This window comes from Amphibalanus amphitrite, unplaced genomic scaffold, assembly GCF_019059575.1.
Source record: "Amphibalanus amphitrite isolate SeventyFive unplaced genomic scaffold, NRLGWU_Aamphi_draft 001698F_arrow, whole genome shotgun sequence".
In the NCBI taxonomy this organism is placed as follows: Eukaryota; Metazoa; Arthropoda; class Thecostraca; order Balanomorpha; family Balanidae; genus Amphibalanus; species Amphibalanus amphitrite.
Genome location: NW_024883191.1, coordinates 16177 through 37500, shown reverse-complemented (window position 1 = coordinate 37500; position 21324 = coordinate 16177). Strand labels below are relative to the sequence as shown.

General features: G+C 47.0%; 2 protein-coding genes across 2 annotated transcripts in view; both read right to left on the bottom strand.

Moving 5' to 3' along the window:
- Positions 1-10507, bottom strand: part of LOC122374706 — a 26872-nt gene extending 16365 nt beyond the window's left edge. Inside the window, exons 1-3 of the mRNA XM_043353624.1 lie at positions 10436-10507; positions 9471-9604; positions 2020-2112 (exon numbers count right to left, since the gene is read on the bottom strand). Of these exons, the coding sequence (XP_043209559.1) occupies positions 2020-2107 (88 nt within the window). The 5' untranslated portion in view covers positions 2108-2112; positions 9471-9604; positions 10436-10507. The remainder of the gene's footprint in view (positions 1-2019; positions 2113-9470; positions 9605-10435) is intronic.
- A 1041-nt stretch (positions 10508-11548) lies between these two features.
- Positions 11549-14827, bottom strand: LOC122374708 (glutathione S-transferase Mu 1-like). The gene is made up of 3 exons (XM_043353626.1): positions 14179-14827; positions 12808-13005; positions 11549-12166 (listed from the first exon to the last, which is right to left on the bottom strand). Exons 1-3 carry the CDS (start codon positions 14281-14283, stop codon positions 11813-11815), a joined length of 657 nt encoding a protein of 218 aa, XP_043209561.1. The 5' UTR covers positions 14284-14827; the 3' UTR covers positions 11549-11812.
- Between the last annotated feature and the right edge of the window lie 6497 nt (positions 14828-21324).

The following is a 21324-nucleotide window of genomic DNA, read 5'->3' as shown; positions in this document are numbered from 1 at the left end:
CAGCAGTAGCGGCGCACCGGGGAGGGGTATGGATTCGGTTCCGGGAGAGGGACAGGGGGCGTGTCTGGTTACTTGAACCAGAGCATTAATTATTTAAGCCGTGTGTCCAAACGGTGTCAACAAACATTGCGCTCTGCATCGCGCTGCAACGCCCCAAAGATGCACCAGTTTCTCGGCAGTTTTCAACAACATCCGTTACATGCACCCTGCGACCTCCTGGGCTCCGCCCCCTCCCCCCCCCCCACTGACCCTCCCCGCCAGTGGCCGCCTGCAGGCTCGTCGTGGCTCGGCCCGAGTCGCAGCCACTGCCCGCTCGATATCGAGCTACTGCAGACAGTCGGACCGAGCAGCTGCTGTGGGGTCGGCCGGCCGCACCCACCACCGCCGAGGGTTGATTGCCAGCCGACGGCCGCCGTCTGTTCACTGTTCACAGGCGTTCACGGTGCAATGGTTAACGTCAAATTCCAGTGTCCCTCAATAAAGGTTCACCGTCTACCGATCAAGTTCACTGTCTACCGTCCAACATCTAACGTCTACCGCCCAACGTTCCTCGTTCTTTGTCCAATGTCTACCGTCCACCGTCCATCGTCAACCGTTCAGGGCCCACCATCCACCGCTCACCACCCATCATCAACCATTCAGCGTTCATCATCATCCGTCTACCGCCCACTTTTTACCCCCGTTCTCCACAGCTAACAACCACAGCTAGTTAGCAGCCAAAAGCCAGTCAATTGGACCGACCGAGCCCATCCTGTCACATTGGCGTCGGTGGTGGTGGCCGGTGGAGCTGTCAGCCGTTATTGGACAAAGGGCAGAGGTATTGCCACTGTCGCCCGCACTCGCAAGGTCGTGCCCGCCGAGTTCTGAGTTCAGAATTTGAGGTATGCTATGAAAACGAGTAAGTAACTCGGTCGGATATAAGTAACAATACGAAATTTTATGACAGACTCACGTTAATATGTTGTCGGAGTACAGTAGAAATCAAGAAACAATCGCTTTCTGGCAAAATCAATAGATACCTATCAGGAAATAGTTGAGTCATGAATCGAAAAATCTGTAGTAGGAACAGGCAGTCCCCCAAATAACTATACCCTTCCTCTCTAAGAAAAAGTATGAAGAAAACAATATCAAGCTCAACTCATGCCAATACAGACTACGCACGGCAAAACCATCTTTTACTGACAGTCCGACAGCGCAAACTCCCGACAATCTCAGTGGACGTCGCAATAGCCGCTACTAATCAAAACAAAGACCTGTCCTGCAGAGTGCATCCGCACCATTGCGACCAAACTAACGCGCAATGAGACCGGTGTGAGACGGTCGTACAGCTACGAGCCGAGGTGGGAACCGGCCTCACTTGTCCTCTCCTAAAACAGCTCCCTTGGTAGTGTAGTATCAGCTGCCTGCTAGACGTTCCGACATACCTGTACCGGCTCCTCGTTCCGGTCTTGAGTTACGGCGGCCCGCAAGGTCGGCTTTGTTTCAGTGGCGGATATTCCACAGGTATGAGGTAAAAGGTGGACCGATTGTTCAATGTTATTGCCGGTTTAGTGTCGGTACTTATCGAGTGTTTCATATTCGAGCAGGATATTGTATAAGTCGGGTCACAGACCAGCGTTTGTTTACAAACAAGCCACAGGAGAGCACAACAAATGTTAGCAATTTTGAGCGTAGCAGCCTCACAGTTATTTCATTGAACCCAACAGCTACATCAGGATTTCTAGCGTCCAAAAACACAACCGGCACGTGAGTCCCTCCTCCGGTCACCCAGTGGCAGCGCTTCCTCGGTCAAGGTCACTCAGCCCCATCCACAGCACCACATCCTCGGTTACCCAAGTCACAGTCACACACCATGGCCTCGCCTCGGGTCACGAAAAAAAACTACCAACAGTCACAATCCCTCTTGTGTCACTGATTTCCCCGAGCCGGGGCCCCGCTGGCCCCCTCCCCCTCCCACACACTTCGGTCACTCACAACTACGCATCGGGTCGCTCACCATTCACTCCCCTCATCACTTACCGCTGATGTGATCATCGTCGTTGAGTATCACCCAGCTGGCCGACGAACCGTCATCGGAGTCGGAACCGTTCCTCTCCCCGTCATCCATGGTTTCTGGTGACAGAGAAAACAAGTCAGTCGTCCGCTCGTCACGGGGAGGGGGAATCAGCTGACTACGGGGGGGGGGGGGGCGTAGAGCAGCTCACTGGGCACAATGGAGCTCAATGTATGTCGCGCCGTGCCGCCGTGCTGCCGTCGAGTCCAATCCAGTTGTCCCGTCACGAACAACTATTGCAACAGACCATGAGCGGCCCCACAGCGGCTCGAACCAGCGGCTTAGCGGCGAGGGGTGACGCAAAACGACCTGTCTCGACTCTGGCGGCCGGTGGAGTGATTCACAAGATACCGACTGGGCCGGTGCACCGGACTAAGGGCGGCGTTCTGCTCCACCCCCGGAGCGCCGGCGGCCGGCGCAGGGCGACGTGGCCCGGGACCACTGGTCAGCAGGGGAGAGGTGGGAGAGGTGGCGAAAAGACACGTGCAATGCGCCGGTTGGTTGGCGACGTGGCTGAGATTCGTTGGATTCCAATTAGACGGCGTTCGTGCGGGGTTTAATGTTAGTCCGACCTAAGCTAGACACATCATGTAAGCTGTTAGCTGTGAGGCCAAGAAAAACTACCCAGCTTCAAAATCTGCATTGTGTGCATTCACTGCACAGCATCTAGGCTTGCCAGCACAACACATGTTGCACCATAGCCAATCGTTGACAAATGCTGTTTTGCAATCAGATCCGAAGACTGCCGTTGCAATTTGCAAACATTGACAGAAGGTAGCACCTAATGTGTTCACAATACTCTGTACCTAAATACCGCTGTTGTAAGAAATGACCGGTATGGCGGTTTTCCTGCTATCGTTGAGTGCTGGACACTCGGCTTCCTCGACACACAATAACAGTGAACTGTGAAGTGCTGCCCTATCGCTATCGTTACTACGCTACGTTACTACGATTACTGTATCACATCGCGTTCAAAGGCCAAAACAACAGCCCGCCTGTCCGTTGTCCGTTCGTTTGCGTGTTCGACCCTCCGTGCGCCAACCCGGGTCCCCAGTATATCGAGCGTGTGCCACCTGCCCCGGCAGCAGCTGCTACACCACCCGATATGGACAGATGGCCGTGATAGCGAGCAAATGTCACCAACGGCGGCGCTCAGGGACGGCGCACGATAATCAAAATCCAGGCAAACTTGCGCATTTGATACGGTGGCACGCGTGATACTTAAATCCCGGCTTACCCGCACAATTCGATACGGTGGCAATACTTCACCGGCTGGGACCAGGGCCCAGTTCATATAGAGCCCCTTTGCTGCTAAGGGACACTTATTGGAAAGGGGGACGGGGACCCGACAGATAGGGTCATATAGCCACTCTTACACACCGGCGCCAATGTTACCAAAAGTGTCCCTTTGAAAAGTGGCACTTTGGAAAAGTGACACTTTGGGCATTCCACGATAGATCGTACCACTTTTTTCCAATTTGACACCCTCATTTCTCGGAATTTGACGAAAATTGGTCTCAGGGGTAATCAGGGGCTCTGAATCTACCTGTAACAATTTCAGGCTTATCAGATAAGTATTTTTTGAGTTATGGCGTATAACATTTTTTGGATCTTGCTTTGCAGCGCTAAGTTTGGCGGGCTGTAACTCTAAGACGGATTATTCAAATGCCAAATGTTAGATAACATTGAACTTGCAATGAAACAGAGATTAATATGTATTTTTGAAATTTCGAAAAATACGCTATTTTTGATATATGACATATCGAGTTTTCTTTCATTTGTATTTTTTGGACTTAAGGACCAAATTTTTTTGAATTTTTATTTCTTTAAAAAAATATTTAGCTCATTGTTAAGAAGTGTGCAAAAAATTAGGAAGGTGTTCTTTCTATAAATGTATTTATTTTACGTCACGATAACGGTTTCGAATAGTGATTTTGGGAGGGGAGCTTACAAATGGCGTGGTAAAGCTGCCTAGTGACATCACGGGTTACTGAAATTTCAATTGAAGTCTTAGTCATCTGAAAAAATGAAAAGAGGGTTCATCCAACCCTCTTTCCTATAAGCGCGAGAGTGAAAAAGGCTGTTTGGTTCTGACATTGTTTTGGACGCCAATGACCATAGCTGTCCGAGATAAAAGTTACAGGACGCATACATAGTGTCCTCCAGAGGTCTCACAACTTATATATCTGGGAATTTTTGAAGGTCACATGAGTCACGTGACATCACTGTTATAAGTCAATGGGGAAATATAAAATCTGTTATTTTGGCGCCGATAATGATCTAAAACTATCTCACGTACATGGTATCGTGATTTCATGCACTCCTTGCAAAGTCCAATGCTTCACTTTTGCATTGTTAACCTTGCGTGACGTCATTTATGACGTCACTAGGGTCGTACGAGTTTTTCGTCAATAACTCCCGATCAAATTGAGCTAGAGAGTCGGGAAAGCCACCAATGGACTCGGGAAGACCTTCCGAATCGAATGATATGCCATATGATACCCTTTGCCCAGCTTCGTGACCTGAGGGGCTCTGACCTGACCTTGACCCGAGGTCAACTACTTAAGTTGACCTCACCCTAACAAAAAGTATACCATTCGACGCACCTGAGCTAGGCGAACACAATGATGCCAAAATCGCGGCACTGCGGCCATTTTTTGCGAAGTTATTTACTAAAAACCGAACCCGTAACTTCAGTCACTTGACCTGACCTCAGACGCTACCGGTTAACCTGAGACCTTAAAATTGGGTACCAATCGCTGCGACTTGTAACGGCACACACGTTCGTTCTTTCCGCGAGGCTCTACCTCTATTAGAAGCAAAACGGCGTGCTGGGGTCGTATCAACCCCTACGAAACCCATTTTGTTTGCGGGAAAATGAGGAACTTATAGAAAGAACACCTTTCTATTTTTTTGCATGTCGATTTGCAATGACATGAAGTTTATTTTGAAAAAATAAAAATGTGAAAAATTTTGGTCCCAAAAGTCATTAGAGGCAAATGAAAAAAGATTAAGGTTTTTGTTCAACAATCAAAATTTTTCTTTAGAATTTTTAAAAAGTAATATCAATTTTTGGTTCATCGCAAGCTTAGTGTTGTTTCCCGTTTGTTGGTTGCATAACCCGTTCTTGAGTTATAGGCCATCAAACTCACCGTTACAAACCGAAGTTAAAAAAAATGTAATGCAATATAACTCAAAAAGTTTTGATCTGAGAAGTCTGATATTTTGCCAGGCGTCTTTGGGGCCTATGATTACCCCTAGGACCGATTTTCATATTAAAATCTGAGAGATGAGGGTGACGGGCCTGGTACGATCTATCGTGGAATGCCCCACTTGCCAACTGGCTTTTCTATATGAACTGAGCCCAGTCCATGCGTAAGTGTGTGCGCGCGTGCGCACTGCGCACACACTTACGCCAATCAACAGACTCTTTGATGCCCTCACCAAGACAAAGTTGCCGACTGCAAGGCTGTGTAAGAGACTGGCTGGACCCAGTTGTGTCGTTTGTCGTTATTGAGGCTACAGTGCACTGTCTGGTTGGACTGTTTGGACGATTTAGTAGGCTGCAGTTGGTGCAGAGGCTTCATCGCTACAGTTTCCTTCAAACCGTTAACATTGCAGACAGGCATTGACCATTGTCCAACATTCCACTGCGGTCCTTTGACAATGGGGGTGAACTGGGTACGAGGTGCATTGACACAATGCATGGACAGGGTTACAACTTACATGCTTCGAGCGACAAGCCTGCTTAGTGCTTACCTCACTTGCAACAAATGGCAAGGATGGTACCTACAAGCAGGATATATAAGCTTTTTAGATCGTCACGATTTGTGCGGTGTCTTGAGCACATTTCCGTAACTTATTCCAATTTACTCCTATTTAATCGCCAGAGAAGCTGTATCAGACCCGGCATTTCTTTCAGGAGATAGGAATCAGGTCAGCGTTACAAATGTTGCCCAGAAAACGAGCGTAGGATAATTAAAACATTACATAATGCTAATTACAGCTCACATGATGCTGTCTTGAATATGCACTGTTACAGAGCACCCACTGTTGAATACATGAGTAAAGACCAATGATATTTTAATGCATAAATAGCGCTCCAATGAACCTGTAGGCAAACGCATCCCATTGAAGTTTAAACACTCTTTGAAGTTTGAACGATGTAACCATCCAACGCTATGCAAATAATTTCAAACAAAGGAGCCCACACGTTATAGGATCATTTTTACCAGCATCCAGCCGGGATCCTCCCCTTCTCCGCAAAGCCAGCTGGACGGACGAATTCAGGGCCACTCTCACCCAAACACCGGCGCATCCACAAGGCCAGCTCACCCGCCGTCAGCTCACACGCGTTCCGTGCATCTGTACGTACCGGCCGGCGGGCGGCGGCATGGACTGCGTCCTTGGCGCGGGCCGCAGTCGGACGGGGGGGGGGGGCTCACGTGGGTGGGGGCAGGGGGAGGCAGAGGCGCAGATGCCCGCTGGCTGGGTGTCGGTGACGCGCCATTCAGAGACCTTTATCTCTGCCTCAGCCGTGCGCCGATGTTGAAAGAATGCCAGGTTGTTCAAACTTCAACGCAGTTGTGAACAATCCGGGGCTGGATGAAATATCATTGACCGGTTGCGGCAATGAAGAAGTGTTGTCTTCAGGTGGGACATAATTGCCCACTGGGGATACAGCACCCGATTGAACTACGTTGAAAAAGAGCCGGTAACACGAGTCGCCCACACACACATCGAAACGTAACACGGGTCGCCACACACATCGAAAAAAAGGCCTCAAGGTAGTCAAGGTTGATCGGGTATGAAGTTATTCGTGGTACCTATATTGGGCCATTCCGACGCGTTTTAGTGAAAAAAGCAGGGTGTTGATTTTCCTCCATTGACTTATACTTATGGGGAGGTCAAGAAATTGACCTGACCTTAGGTCATCGATATCTTAAAATTCCGAGATATATAGATTTTAGCTATCAATGACCTCATTGCAGCTTGCGACTTTCAAATGCCTCCGTCATTTATTGTAGCTCTGACAGGGTAACAAAGTTGCAAAAAAGTGATTTGAGGTTGGGTCATTCGAAGTGACCTGGTGGCCTGACCTTGAAAGGTAGTAGGTTCAAACTTGCACACCATGTGTAAAATTGATGGAGGAAAAATTATGCCAAATTTCGCGCACTACGCGCCACGGTTTTTCCACTATTCACAAAAAAACTCACGGGGGGGGGCGGTTAACCCCCCATCGGTGCGCGAGTTAAAGCGCCGCACAAAGGCCAGGGTTAACACTGGGTATTATTGACTTCCTCTCGTCATGGGCAGCACGCTCGTTTCTTCGCGAAGATCGATCAGAGGCCGAAAGGCTGGGGGTTACGATCGATTCCCCCTTCTATGCGTTATCGGCTGTGAAAACGCCAACACAGCCGTGGGACAGTGAGTGCGACAGCTATGCAGACACCACTCAACTTTGAATGATAAACTCCCCTCGCAATCGTATTCCGCACTCCGCAGTGGTCTCGGCGGCCCGCGTTGCAAACTGCTTAGTGGGGCCTTCTGGCATATCAATGAAGTTTGTGGCAGGTAGACTCTCTCTCACCAGCCGGCATAAACCATCCTCCAGTACTCAGGAGTTTTGATGCAGCATCACCTAAGCATAATCATTCTTGTCCATGACCTGCTACAATGCTGTACGCCATTAGCGTCGCCACGGGGGGGCAAGCGGGGCAGCTTGCCCCCTCCAACCTCGGACCGGGCACCCCCTGAGATCGATACAGATCCGATGAGATTTTGGAGTCGGGGAAAAAATGTGGGTACCTTTCTGAGAATGCCTGTGAGGTCAGACTCTGTTGGAGCGTGCAGTTCAAACCAAAGTCAGAGTCGCAGTCACCAAAATCTTCCAGACTCCGACTCCAGACTCGGAAATGTCAATGCCATGATTCATGTCATGTTCCTAGTTGGTTCTGTATTACATTTTGTAGCTGATTTTCATAAATTTTGGAGTGCTGACACATAATTTTCGTTCAAAGCGTGACACGAAATCTTCGGGGCCTTTCTCAACTGTCGTCAAATGTCTGCGACAGGCACAAGTACCGTTCAAGTGCCGCAGGGCTCATGAGCCTGCTTTTCACACAGGCTCCTAAGGAGCTCCACTGAGCTCTAAGAAGCTTTCGGAGGGCCCAAACCGGCCTCTGAGAGTCCCACTGGTGTCCATGTTCTCTAGAGGGCCCATACAGGGATCTTTGAGGACATTATACATACGTAGACCTCTGAAGGGCCACACGAATCTTTGAGGATGTCTTCGAAAATTTCTGAAAACCTCAACTGGCCTATGATAGTTCAGCCGAACTTTTGAGGCGACAGACTTTACTAAACCCCAACCCGGCATCTGAGGGGTCACAACTCACGTGTCCCTCTGAGGGCCGCAACACATGTTTCTGATGTCCCTACCAACGTAGGGTCCTTAAGGATTCGACGCAGACCCCGGCGGTTCACACTGTTATTCGAGGGCTCCAGGCTCACCCTGGGCCTAGTCTCTTAGCGCCCGCCGCCCACACTGGCTTCTGAAAGCTCGTGTGCCCTAAAGGGCTTTCCGGGCCCACCTTAGGCTCGGAAAGCCCTAAAGCACCACATACACGTAAATATTTGGGGTGACCCACGCCGATCTCCGGGATCCTAAGCAGGCTTCTGAGAGTCCACACTGACCCTCAGTGGCCTGAAATGGCCTGGAAGTCGCAATCCTATCTCTAAGGGATCCCTTGCCGCTATGCCGTGCGTAACTTTTGGTTCCGTTAAATATTTTTGGTCGCGTTTGCAGCGCTTCCCTTCACTCGAAAAACCAGAAACTTTTTGTTCACACTCGAGTGAACAAAACACTTCTCACTGCAGCAAGGATGAATGATGTACTTCCGATTCACACTTCCGACATTCTCTCTCAGTCTCCGCCGAATGCCCAATTCTTAGCTACAATCGGCGGCTGGGATAAGCCCTATGCATTTCACGTAAAACCTGGGCATGCAATATGCATGCGTGAATGGAGGTTTTAGCGAGGTGATCCGATTCAAATGGAGCGTTTTTCACCTTCTTCTGGGTAATGATCATGAGCGACAAGAGTCTGCACAGGGGCCCTCTGCAGTGCGTCGGCAATCGCAGCCACTGTAATTCTAACGGTCGTTTTTGTCCAAAAATTTCAAAATTTTGATTTTTTTTTGTAAAAAAAATACATGCTATAGCTAGAAGGAAAACTTTGTCACCATCGGATTCCTCGCACCATTGCGCGTCGAATGATATGTAAAACGAGTGAGTAACGGCTGGGGAAAGGCAAGATTGAACACAAAACTTGATTTTGCCCCCCCAACCGAAAATGTCTGGCGACGCCTATGCACAAATTTATTACACAATAGGCAAAACAATGTGAATGACTTACTTGAAAGAGGACCAGTCTTCTCTGATGCCAAGTTTGTTCAAATAGTATGATAGTATCACTTCTTCTTGAATCCTTTTCCAGCTAGTTCCTATCTGCTTAAAGCTCACACCTTGATGTGTTTACCTTGAATGTGTCTGTAACAAAATGTACATGAGAATAATAATCAATGAGGACAAACAATGGGAAAAATCAGCATCTTACACACATACACATGCTTAAACACATGAAAGCAGCAGTGTTATTAGCTAACTTGATTATCATTAAGTATCAGTGCTTACCTACTAAATGCTATCCTGTCTAGCTGTCATGGCAAAGTGTCCATTCATAGGCCTAAAAAGTGAAAGGGACCATATTTGGCCTTTTTACGTCCTGTAGATGCACAGTGAAATTGATTTCTGATCACATTCACAATTACTAATACAATGCAATATATTTTTAATACAAATATAAATTGATTTCATTGTTTACCACATTGGCCGCATACCAGATAATGCAATAAAATGATCACATTTCAACCTTTTCACTTAGCTCAACAAAACTGGACACAATGTTACATTTTATAACAATGAAACTCTTTAAATCTATAATCAACTCTATGACTCCATAACTATAACAAAGATACCTACGCACATAACCATCAAGTTCTGCCGATACAATTTTGATGCATCAAGAAAGCCATAGTATAATAAACACCACTTAGAATAGAGCACATCCGTGATGTGAGCAATTATCAATGAAGAAGACAGACCAAACAATATCAAAATTGAAATCGAGCTTGAGGTCTGAGATCAAGATGTTTTTTTACAGATCATTCAAGAACAAGATTTGGATTGAGTGAGTGAGACTACATCTCAATCTGCATCTGCATGTTGATATCAATACAAACGAAATACTACAGCAACATCGCCAACACATATGAATACATACTGAAAAAGAAGCACGGAGGAAATAAATAAGAGTCATACCTTTGGCTTTGTTCGCCCGCGTTCCCTGTCGAAAACGAAAACGAAACTCAAACTGAAGCTCTGTGGAAGCCCAGTGTTTACAATCAATGGCTCAAGGTCACCGTGTTCAAGCGATCTGCGCGCCACCTAGCGATGATGGTACTCTACTCTGCTTCTGATTTCTTCCGACGAGGGCGTTCGAGTTCGGAGCACGAAGTCACTGACGGAGAAGGCCTATATGTGGCCTTGGGAAAAGGGCATAATCGGCATAATACTGAATAAAGGGCGCACCCAAGTCCTGAGTGGTGTCTGAATGAGTACAGGTCAGTCAGGGATGAAAATCACTTTTGACTGAAAAATATGAGATTGAACTTGCAAGTAGTCCACATATAACGATAATGTCCGATCCAGCCGGACTCAAAACGATTCACTTCAAATATGGGGTCACTCACCACTTGCTGGTCTTTGAGGGCCCACGCTAGTCTTGAAAGGACTTTTCATCTCATACCAGCCTTTGATGAATCATGGTGTTTTGCTTCTCGGCCTATGGGGGTACAGATCCCACGAGCCCACGCACTACAACGCACTACGTGGACCTCCAGGAGCCCGTGCCTCGTCTCTTCCGTCCCCTGGGACCATTTCAGGCCTTGATTTCAGACTAGTTCAGAGGACAATGTAAATGAGTCGGTCACCAGCCACTGCACCGCCGTATAAGCTGTGCCTATCCCAGTGGACCAAGCAGTGTCCGGGCGGCCGGAGACACAGACCAAGTCTTCGGGCACCCAGTCGCTCAACCGGCCATACTCCCTCCGCCGGCCGTCTGGTAACTGGTTACTGGTTAGGTAGTTAGTTCGGTTCAGGAAAGTATGATTCAAGGATGGAGATTGGGTGGTCTGGAGGAACGTAAATAAACTATGGAGGACCCTGGCGTGACAATGGCCGATCAGAAGCAGGCGCACCTTGCACCAAAAATAACCACTTTGGATTGCTCGACGTCTGAAGAAAAACATTCCAGATATTGTGAATGTGTTTGACTCAAGCCTACGATTATTTGTTCGGTTGCTGCATCATCGATTAACCGGGTGCCCCGCGAAATACTTCACTGACAACTTCAGGAACGACCAACACACGACCTTAGCAACGTTATTTATTGATTTTACGTCATTTTATGACTAACAGCAGTTAGAGCCAATGGCTTTGTCACAAAGCGCCCAAAACAATGTTTTAGACGACCCGGAATGTCATGTTTGACAATATCAGAGATGAACGAGTTTCAATATCACCCACAGAGCTCGGCCTCCTGAGTCTGTTCCCACCGACTGTCCCCCAGATACCCTGACCGTGATACTCATGACGTCACAGGCTCGACTCTGAGTCGTCTCTCGCTGGGAGAGCGCCTCACTTGGCGGCGCCGAACACCGCCATGTGGGCGTTGATGGTCTTGATGAACCGGTCGCTCTCCATGTACTTTTTGATGTTGGGCAGCGCCTCGAACCGATCTACCAGCTGTTTGAGGTTGTCGGACCCGTCCAGCACCTTGGGCTCCAGCTCGCGCCAGTTGGTCAGCATGTCGTAGGCCATGACGTCCACATAGGTGATGCGGTCGCCGAGGAACCAGGGCTTGGAGCCCAGGTAGGCGTTCAGCTGCTGGCAGTAGGTGGTGGAACGCTGCACCGCCTCTGGCAGGCCGGCCTTGAAACCCTCCTCGGTCTGGTAGCACAGGTCAAAGAACCACGTGCGCACGTCGATCACCTGAAACGAAACAACTGAACTTCAGATCGAAATCCGATTACTTTGGTAGTTAGTTTTACTACGCTTTATTACGGATTACTTTGCTTCTTTGTTTTTTACCGTAGAGTAGAGGAACTTACGTTCTTAATTTATTTGATTTTTCAATTGAGCCATTTGACTTCATATACCTACCTCGAGTTGCTTTCAGAAGTAACAAATACGTTTTACCAAAATGGTTCATATGCAGTTCCAGTTCAGATAGATGCTGGATGTCTATTTGTCTCCATTGCAGTCTGCTGACCGGTTAGCTAATTACATTGCAGGAAATTCCGGTTATTTTAATGTAAACTAAAAAAACGTCGAGATTTGACTTCAGATCTTCGCTGGAGTCCAGTAAGCAAAAAGTTAATTTCATTTAATTCATCTCCAATGACGCCGACGAACATACGAGGAAAAATGAAGGCCGTGACGACATTGGAAGGCGCTACGACGAAAAATCGACGACGTTGCGAGAAAGAGCAGGCAATCAAAGGCATTTGCAATAAAACCATACAAAGATCGAGAGAGTCAAACATTTTAGCGGCCAGTTGAGCTCTGAATCGCACGTAGGTATATTTATAATTCCCCCGTTCAACACGTCCTTCGGCACCGCCTTGACTCACCACGCCCTCCAGCATGTCCAGCTGGCTGGCCTCGGCGTCGTTGTTGGCGGCCATGTTGTGCTTCCTCCCCAGGTGACGCACGATGGCAGAGCTCTGCGTCAGCTTCTGGTCGCCGTCCACGTAGTAGGGTAGGTTCGGGAAGGGCAGGCCGTGCGGGTTCTTGGCCTTCTCCTGGATCCAGACATCCTCGGCTCGCAGCTGCCAGGGTGAGAGAGATGGAGTGAGTGTATTTGGGGTTTGTGAGGTGATGTGGGACGGTTGGGCCGGTCGCAAATGCCATCATTCGTCAATTGTCCCCAATGTCCGGACATTGGGGACATTACAGCTGCCTAGTACCAGGGCCACACTAAACTGGACGTGTAGGGGAAAAGAAAAGACGGGAATTGATGCAACATGAAAAGAAAATGTATCATATAAAAGCATCGGATGAGCTGCATCACTTATTGCAGTGTGATTCGACCAACACAAATATTTGCCATGCAATGAAACCAAAATATGTCAAAGATTCCTAGATAATGTCCGGGTGGTGCATGAGTCGAATCAGTCCGGTGCCCGCTGACGTTTGATCGCAGACGAACAATGCTGCCGCCGTATCGGTCATCGAACTTGAACTGGGCCCTCCGGACTGCATTCTCCGACACTCCCAGTCCAGACACACAAACAAACAATCACTCAGAACAGGTCAGGAGAGGCGAAGGGGCCGGGCGAGGCATGGAGCACCGGCGCCGCGACCCGACCCTGGCCTGGATGCGGCGCTTGGCGCTGACTTCTGATAAAGGGAGGTAAATAATGGCATTATTGCTGACAAGACAAGTATAGATAATTATAAGCCAGTTTTAAGAACTATTCTGTCTCGCTACAAGTAAGTATTTGCAACACAAAACTCATAAAACACCTCTAATTTACACTACGATCATGCTCTTTTGCAATCATACGATAAATTTTTGGTCGAACTGGGATTCGAGCACAAGACCATCCATTGAGAACATGACATGGTGTCATTTATGGGGGATGCAATGATGCATCTCAATCTTGAGAAATGGGTGGAGTGGATGGGCTCTTCATTTCGATTCCTGAAATGTGATTAAATGTTCTGGCTATGGATCTTTATATTTCATTTATGAACATCTCTAGAAAATAATCTTGAAAAACAGGCGGGAAAGTCACATTTCCACGAACACGACGATAAGCAACCTTACCAGTTACCATTACGATAAACGCTACGCCTTTGTCTAATTTATCACTAGAATAAATCGAAACGTTATGGGAAAGGTCACCTCACGTTGCCATGCATTTGGAGGGTCATGATCAATACTTTCATCCTGATCCGCAGCAATCACAATCAGTGGACAGGAATAGAACTGAACCCACCTGGTCAAACCTGTTGTCCTGGTACTCTTCTCCTGCCAGCTCCAGCAGCAGCCGGCAGGGCTGGCCAAGACCCTTGATCGCCCAGTAGCCGAACACGGTAGCCATTACTGCGAGCTTTGTGATCCTTCAGACACCCGACAGCTTCTCTCACCGGCTACAAAACGGTCGATTCCGGCCGCCGGTATCTCCGCGCATGGGACGCCGCCAGCGCCCCCTCCGCCAAGGCCATTGATATAACCCTCCGCGTGGCGCTCATAGCTGCTGCAGAGGCGCGCCCAGGCAACGCTCCAAGGGGGGATGGCAAAGAACCATTCTTAGGTGAGCGTGGTGGCTCACCGTTACTTATTTTATCATTCGGATTTGAGAGATGATTTACAGTCAAGCGGGAAGCTCACCACGGTTAAATGCGAGTTTTCAAGTGAAAAGCTTGCGAGCCATGTTGCTGGGACCGCCGCTGACGTTGTAGGTTGTCCCCGGTTCCCGTCCCCCCCAAGGCTATATACCTAAACCGTCCCCCCGATACGGAGCGGGCTGCGAACTCAAGGTCAGCCACTGTAGCCAGGGGGCGGCGACTCGTCGCCCGCGTCTGTGTGTGTGTGCGGGGGAAGGGGAGGGGGGTGATTAATCGGCATATACCGGTGCGCGGTACATGGGATGGCAACAGCACGGGTTATTGGCTTCGGGGGCCTAGTGTGCAGACTGCAAGTGCAGTTACACTAAACACATTGCACAAGGATGTGTGTACCGGGTGGCCCAGAAAAAACGTTCCGAACTTTGGAGGCCTATATATCAAAGTCGAGTGCAAATAACGAGACAAAATTTTCAGCAAGTTTGCGTCATTTCTTTGCGCATTGGTATGCTAAATTATAACACTATACCATCATTTTCAAGCTGGCAATCTTGAGTTGAATTAAGCAAGACGTTTTTGCTTTTTTGCCGATGTCAAACGATAGTGATGATTGGGTTAGACGCCCCATGTTATGAAAAAATAGAAAAATAGAGCATGTGAATGAAACCAACTCGTATGTTCTTATTTTAAATATTTGTGTCTCACTTATGTGCCAAATATTCAAATACTGAGCCAAAATGGTGCTCATGGATGCCATTCGTTTTAACACCAAATCATGATTCGTGGCACGGTGCATGGATTACTGCTGATTACCCTCCTTTCAGTAGATCAAACAGTAAATCGACCGGATAAGGAAAACAAACTAAAACAGACTAGTTCCTGTGCCAGAAGACCACATAACATTTTATGAAAAACAACATTGCCAGCAGATGACAAAAAAGAAAACTGGTTGAAAAGCTACCTTTTCCCAGGAATGTCAGCCAGGAAAGCATTTGAGCCACAAGATGGTTAGAAAACTGGAGACTTCTTCCGATGCCACTGGCACAGAGCCATCGTGGTTGCTGATGGAATGTGTCATCCTGAGACCCGAACCATCAATGAGACTAGCTGCCAGTAGCAGCCATGGCTCTAGGCCGTGGTGCCGAGGGGTGAAAGTGACCTGTTCACTCACATTTTTGAGTAAACATCGGAGCAAAAAAGTAATTTTTACATGGCATGCTTGAAACACGAACCGTTTAAAAAGTAATTTACCGAACACCATAAAAATCACACCATTTACTGAAAATGTGTGCCGCATTGACTATTCGAAGTTTCAATGTTGTATCTTTATCACTTTCTGAGAAATATTGATTTAAAGTTGGGAACGTTTTTTCTGGGCCACCCGGTATATTGCAGGAACTCGGGATGCACTACATGGGGCGTGGCCTCACCAGGTGGATGACAGCACGTGATCGCCTGAGGCGGTGGGGACTGGGGGGTAACAAACAATGTTTTCGTCCTTTAATGCTCAATGCATTCGCTGCGACTTTTTTTATAAAGCCCTTGTTTAAGCCCTTGTTACACTGCCGAATTTTGGTACACGAATGTGCACGAATATGCAAGTCATCCTATGTCGCGGACCGATTCGGGATCTTTCTTCCACGGTCTTGGCATTTCGCAGACCAATCGGTGTCCACCGCGCGACTTTTACGGTTCGTCACGACCGCCACGAATATTTCATGAAAAATGAAAATTTCGTGGCCGTTCGCCGAACTTATAATAAACGAACATGATCGCCAAACACTCGCCGAGTCGCCGCCGACATGTCGCTACGTGCGCCGACTTGTTGCCAAGGAATCGCCGACTATTCGCAACAGATTCGCCATTCATTCGCGATGTTCGCCGAATCATGGATCAGCTTCGACCCGCGCACGATTAGGGGGCCCCCCACCCGTTTTCTTCAAATCGGGCTCTGTCGGCGAACTGTTCGCCTCTGTCGGTAAACTGTTAGCCGATTTCCTACATGACGTGATTCGGCGACAGGGTCGTGGCCAAAATTCGGCAGTGTAACACGGCCTAAGACCCTCTCCTCGTCGCGACTCGCGAAAAATCTTGGGTCTCGCTGCCGTGGTTGGTGGTATGCAATTTGGGACATGCACAGCTTGGGCGTTCCACGACAAATCGACCAAAAAAAAATCGCGAAATAACACCCTACCTCTCATATTTTGATGAAATCTCGTCTATGAGGTTATCTTGCCCGGCGATTCGTGTTGTGACATTTTCAATCTCATTCGTCGAATACTTTGGGAGATATTGCCCCAGGCAACTTAATGGCTACCATAAAAACTCGTATGTTTCATCCGCAGATATTTAGCTAAATACCTACGCATTAGATTCATATAAAACTGGATATCATCACAATTAGAATTAACCATAGATTTTCGTGATATCAATTATTTTTGAAAATTTTGATTTTTAATTTTTTAACATAAAATTGATTTATAAAAATCAAATTTTGAGAACGTGACCATTTTTTACAATTTATTTTTGCAGCAAAAGTCTTGTCAACGCATTGACTTTCAATGATTAGAATATTAAAAACATGTTTTCCCCTAAATGTCGCTACAACATTGAATTTCGTCGTACAGTGGAAAAAATAACAATAACTGTCAACCGGTTTGAACGGAGTACGGTCAAATGTGATCAAGAGCTCATTACATTTATTACAATACAACGCTGTTAATTTTTTTTTGTAGTGATGCTTTAGACACCTATGAAAGCCAAGTTAGGACCCAAAGATCCAAAACGTCATAATGGCGTATTGTTTTCAAGAGAGCGAGGTTTAAAGGTAGTGTGCCACCTTTGAAAGATTTCCCATTTTATTTTTCCTAGGATAAGAAGCTTCTGTTTTTACCTAATATCGCAAAAAAAATCAAAAATGGGCCTGGAATAGTGCCTTTTACGCCTAAAAGTTTTTCGGTTTTTAGATATGTATAACAACTGTAGTGGGCTCACCTGCAAACAGGCGTCGGGCAACAATCGCGAATGCGGCGCACTTGTGACAATAAGCAAAGGTCATTATAGTGTTACGACCATACGACGTACAGGAATGAGTTATCAGCTGTCTAATCGTAGACAACACAATGTCGAGCCTTAAACTGTAAGCCCGTATTGGTATTGTTTCTTTTATTTGGCTGTCGAACATTATTTATGGTTTGAAATATGATTTTATGTAAAATAATTGATATGAAAAAGCCGTCTTATAAGTTATGACCCCATTTCACCACACGCAAGTGGCAGAAATGACAATGATCAGCTGACGCATTTTTCTTGGCCGAAGTCAGAGCGCGCGGCCCGACGCACCACGCGTATTTTATTTGGAAATTCCGACCTCGACGAGCATCAGAAGCCACCTAACAGGCGTGTTCGAAACCGCAGGAGATGATGATGAACGGGTTTATCGAAACTTGATTGGATGAGCATATCGGTAATAGCGATTTCAGTGTGTGCATTTATTGTTCATAGTGGTGTGAAATGTGGTTGGGGTACGACCGACAACCCGTCGGGGCGAATTTCGCACTGGGGTACTCAAAATTTGAAGAATTTAAGACGTTTCCATGAGTTTTGAAGGTATGGATAAGTTCTAAAAATCCGGTTCTCCTTATCTGGGCCATTAACTCCATACGGTCCAAGAAAGCTGGCACACTACCTTTAACTCCCTGTGGCCGAGGGAGCCAGGGTTGTATACGACTCAGTCAATAGCAATCAATTCAATCACGACAAATTTGGGAAACCAATCAAATCAATCAAGTCAGAGCAGTTTTCGGGAATTGATTCAATCGACTCAAACGCGACAATGAAAGGAATCAATCAACTCAATCAAACGACTCAAACCAAGACATACATTAGGTTTTTTGCCCACCAACTTGGAAAAGTGTCCATAGCAGTCTGGTGTACCTACCTACCTACCTACCTACCTACAGAAGAAATATAAAAATATTGTCATTTAAAATTATAAATTGCCATGCCATTCAAAGTTTCTATGTAATAAGGAAGGATACCTAGTGATGGACAGGTGGATCATGATATTGAGGTTCAATGGGTAGAATTGGAGCAGAAGTTTCATTTAATGGGTGCAAAATAACCCAGTAGTTGACTTGCCCCTTAACCCAAATCACCACCTTTCACCTAAAAGTTGTCAATTTAATTTTGGCCATATTCCAACTCCATTTACACTAAATATCAGATATTGCAGTTGAAAGTTGACTGCTCGGATTTTGGCAGTGTTCGTGATTTGGCCATTTACCCTACACCATGTCTATTTCAATGGATTATATGCATCAATAACATATTAACCATAGGGAAATAGAAATAAATATCTTACCTGTATGTGACGGTTTTGGTTAGACAGAGACTGACGGGCAGCCTGAAAAATCTTTCCACACAATGTGCATTTGAGACGTGGGATGTTGTCAGATTGGGAAGGAAGAGATTTGAAGTATTTAGCGGTCCACGACTCTGGACGTGGCATGTCAATGTTAGGTACCTATGTGAAGAATTCAAAACATTTGTGTTTGAATTTTATTGCAATACAATTTGAAACTGTTAGGACTGGGGGATAGGGATGAGGGTTAAAAAATATATTTAAAAGGAAATGGAGAGGACAGGAACTCTGGAACCACAGTATAAGTTAAGGACAAAGGAAGTGGGAACGAGGAAAATTAAAACGCGAAAACGGGGACGACGGTGAAAACAGGGCGCCTTGGGCGATTTGACCAAGGTTGGTGAAATTTACACGTGACGTTTAGCATGTAGAAGACCCACGAAGGGGGAGCACTTCCAAATGTCACGTGACTAATATGCCCTCCGGCGCCCTGTTTTCACCGGCGTCCGAAAACGGCACGGTGCGACTGCATGAAAACGTTTTGCCAATAAGTATGCTAAGCTTTTATAAATCCTTATTCTACGTCTTTTGATTTTTTGGTAAGATGACGTCATTGATTATCATGTAGTATGGTAGATCATCATAAAATAAATCGGTTATACAACACCAATTTCGTTTTAGTTATTATTTTATTTGAAATAAAACCACTTAATAATATTCGGTAAAATATTTCAAGGAAAATGAAATATATTAAATATGTTATGCTTAGGCTCTCAGGAGAAAAGGATCAACAAACGTTCTGCTGCAAATTAAACAATGCAGCAAATTAGCTATTAATTAGGCACGTAAACGTAAATAGCGAGACGAAAACGGCGCTTTTGTTTCAGTTATTTTTGTAGGGGTTTCAGATATTTATGGAGTTCAGTGGGTTGTTTCTGAGGAGATGTGGAGATGTGAATTATTAATTAATCACACTTTATTAGTATATAGGGCCTTGCACTTTATCATCTGGATTAGAAAAAACGTTTCCTGCTGAGTGCAGAAAGGTAGGTAGGTGCATCGCCAGGTTCTATCACCAGGATTGGTGCAGTTATTGCAGTTGAAAGTCAAAGTTGGCTGTTCATGTTTAGGCCCTGTTCTTTATTTGGCCATCTACCCCATATTGCAGTTGTGATGACAAGCAGTTTTCAGTGTAGTTTTGTGATCTTTGATGTCATCAATTGGTGTCATTATTTTTCGTCAACTAAAAGTTATTTGAACTCTCCTTTCAATCGACTCAATCATACGAGTCACTCTAATTTTCAGGAATCAAATCAGTCAACCAGTCGCTAAAGTCAAACGAGTCAGTCAACCAGTCATCTCGAAAAGTCAATCGACTCAATCCAATCAACTCAAAATACGCGTTGAAACAAATCAATCAATTCAATCGACTTGATTGGTATACAACCCTGGAGGGAGCGAATGCTGTCCACCTTTGACCAGGGGCGTCGACGCGTAAGGAAAACTGGTCCGACTTTTTCTCGGGGGCCCCCAACGGTGGGGGGGGGGCCCGCGAAGGGCCCCGCGAAGGCGCAGCAGGGCCCCCGCGAGCCGCAGCGGGGGGCCCCCGTTGCCGCAGCAGGGGCCCCCGTGGCCGCAGCAGGGCCCCCCGTGGCCGCAGCAGGGCCCCCCGAGAGCCCCAACAGGGGCCCCCCGCGGCCGCAGAAGGGGACCCCGCGGGCCGCAGCAGGGCCCCGCAGTGTCTAGCAGGGCCCCAGAGGCGCAGCAGGGCCCCCGCGGTCTCTAGCAGGGCCCCCCGAGCCGCAGTAGGGCCCCCGCGGTCTGCAGCAGGGGCCCCCGCGAGCCACAGCAGGGCACCGCCTAGTCGAAAAAGTGGTCCGACTAGTCGGAAAAGTCGGACCGGTGTCGACGCCCCTGCCTTTGACGGTTTTCTCATCACTGCTGGGGACTCATTTGCGATATAGTGCTGAAGCCGGAAAGCTATTATAATTTATCTAGTTGATTTATCTTATGACATCAAATGAACTTTCATATAAGGTCACTTTACTGAACTATGACGTCACGTAAGTAAGGCGTAAGCCTATCTAATGCTGAAAAATGTCACTATTGCGAAACGCCAAACAATAGTTTACGGGGAGAACGTACCTACTTCACGCATGCTTTGCAAGGTCCGATGCTTTTGCTTTAGTTTTGCTGGTGGACCTTGCATGACGTCATAATGACGCAACGTCATTTATGACGTCACTAACGCTGATTGAGTCGAGAGTTTTTCGTTAATAGATTCCGAACAAAATGACATCATTGAGGGGAGGGACATCAATATGATACTCAGAATGAGCTGTCGCCTGTCGAATCGACAGATACTTTTGCTGTATAGGTATAGGTATTGGCCGTTTTCACAACGGGCTATCCGGCGAATGCACCTGATTTGACC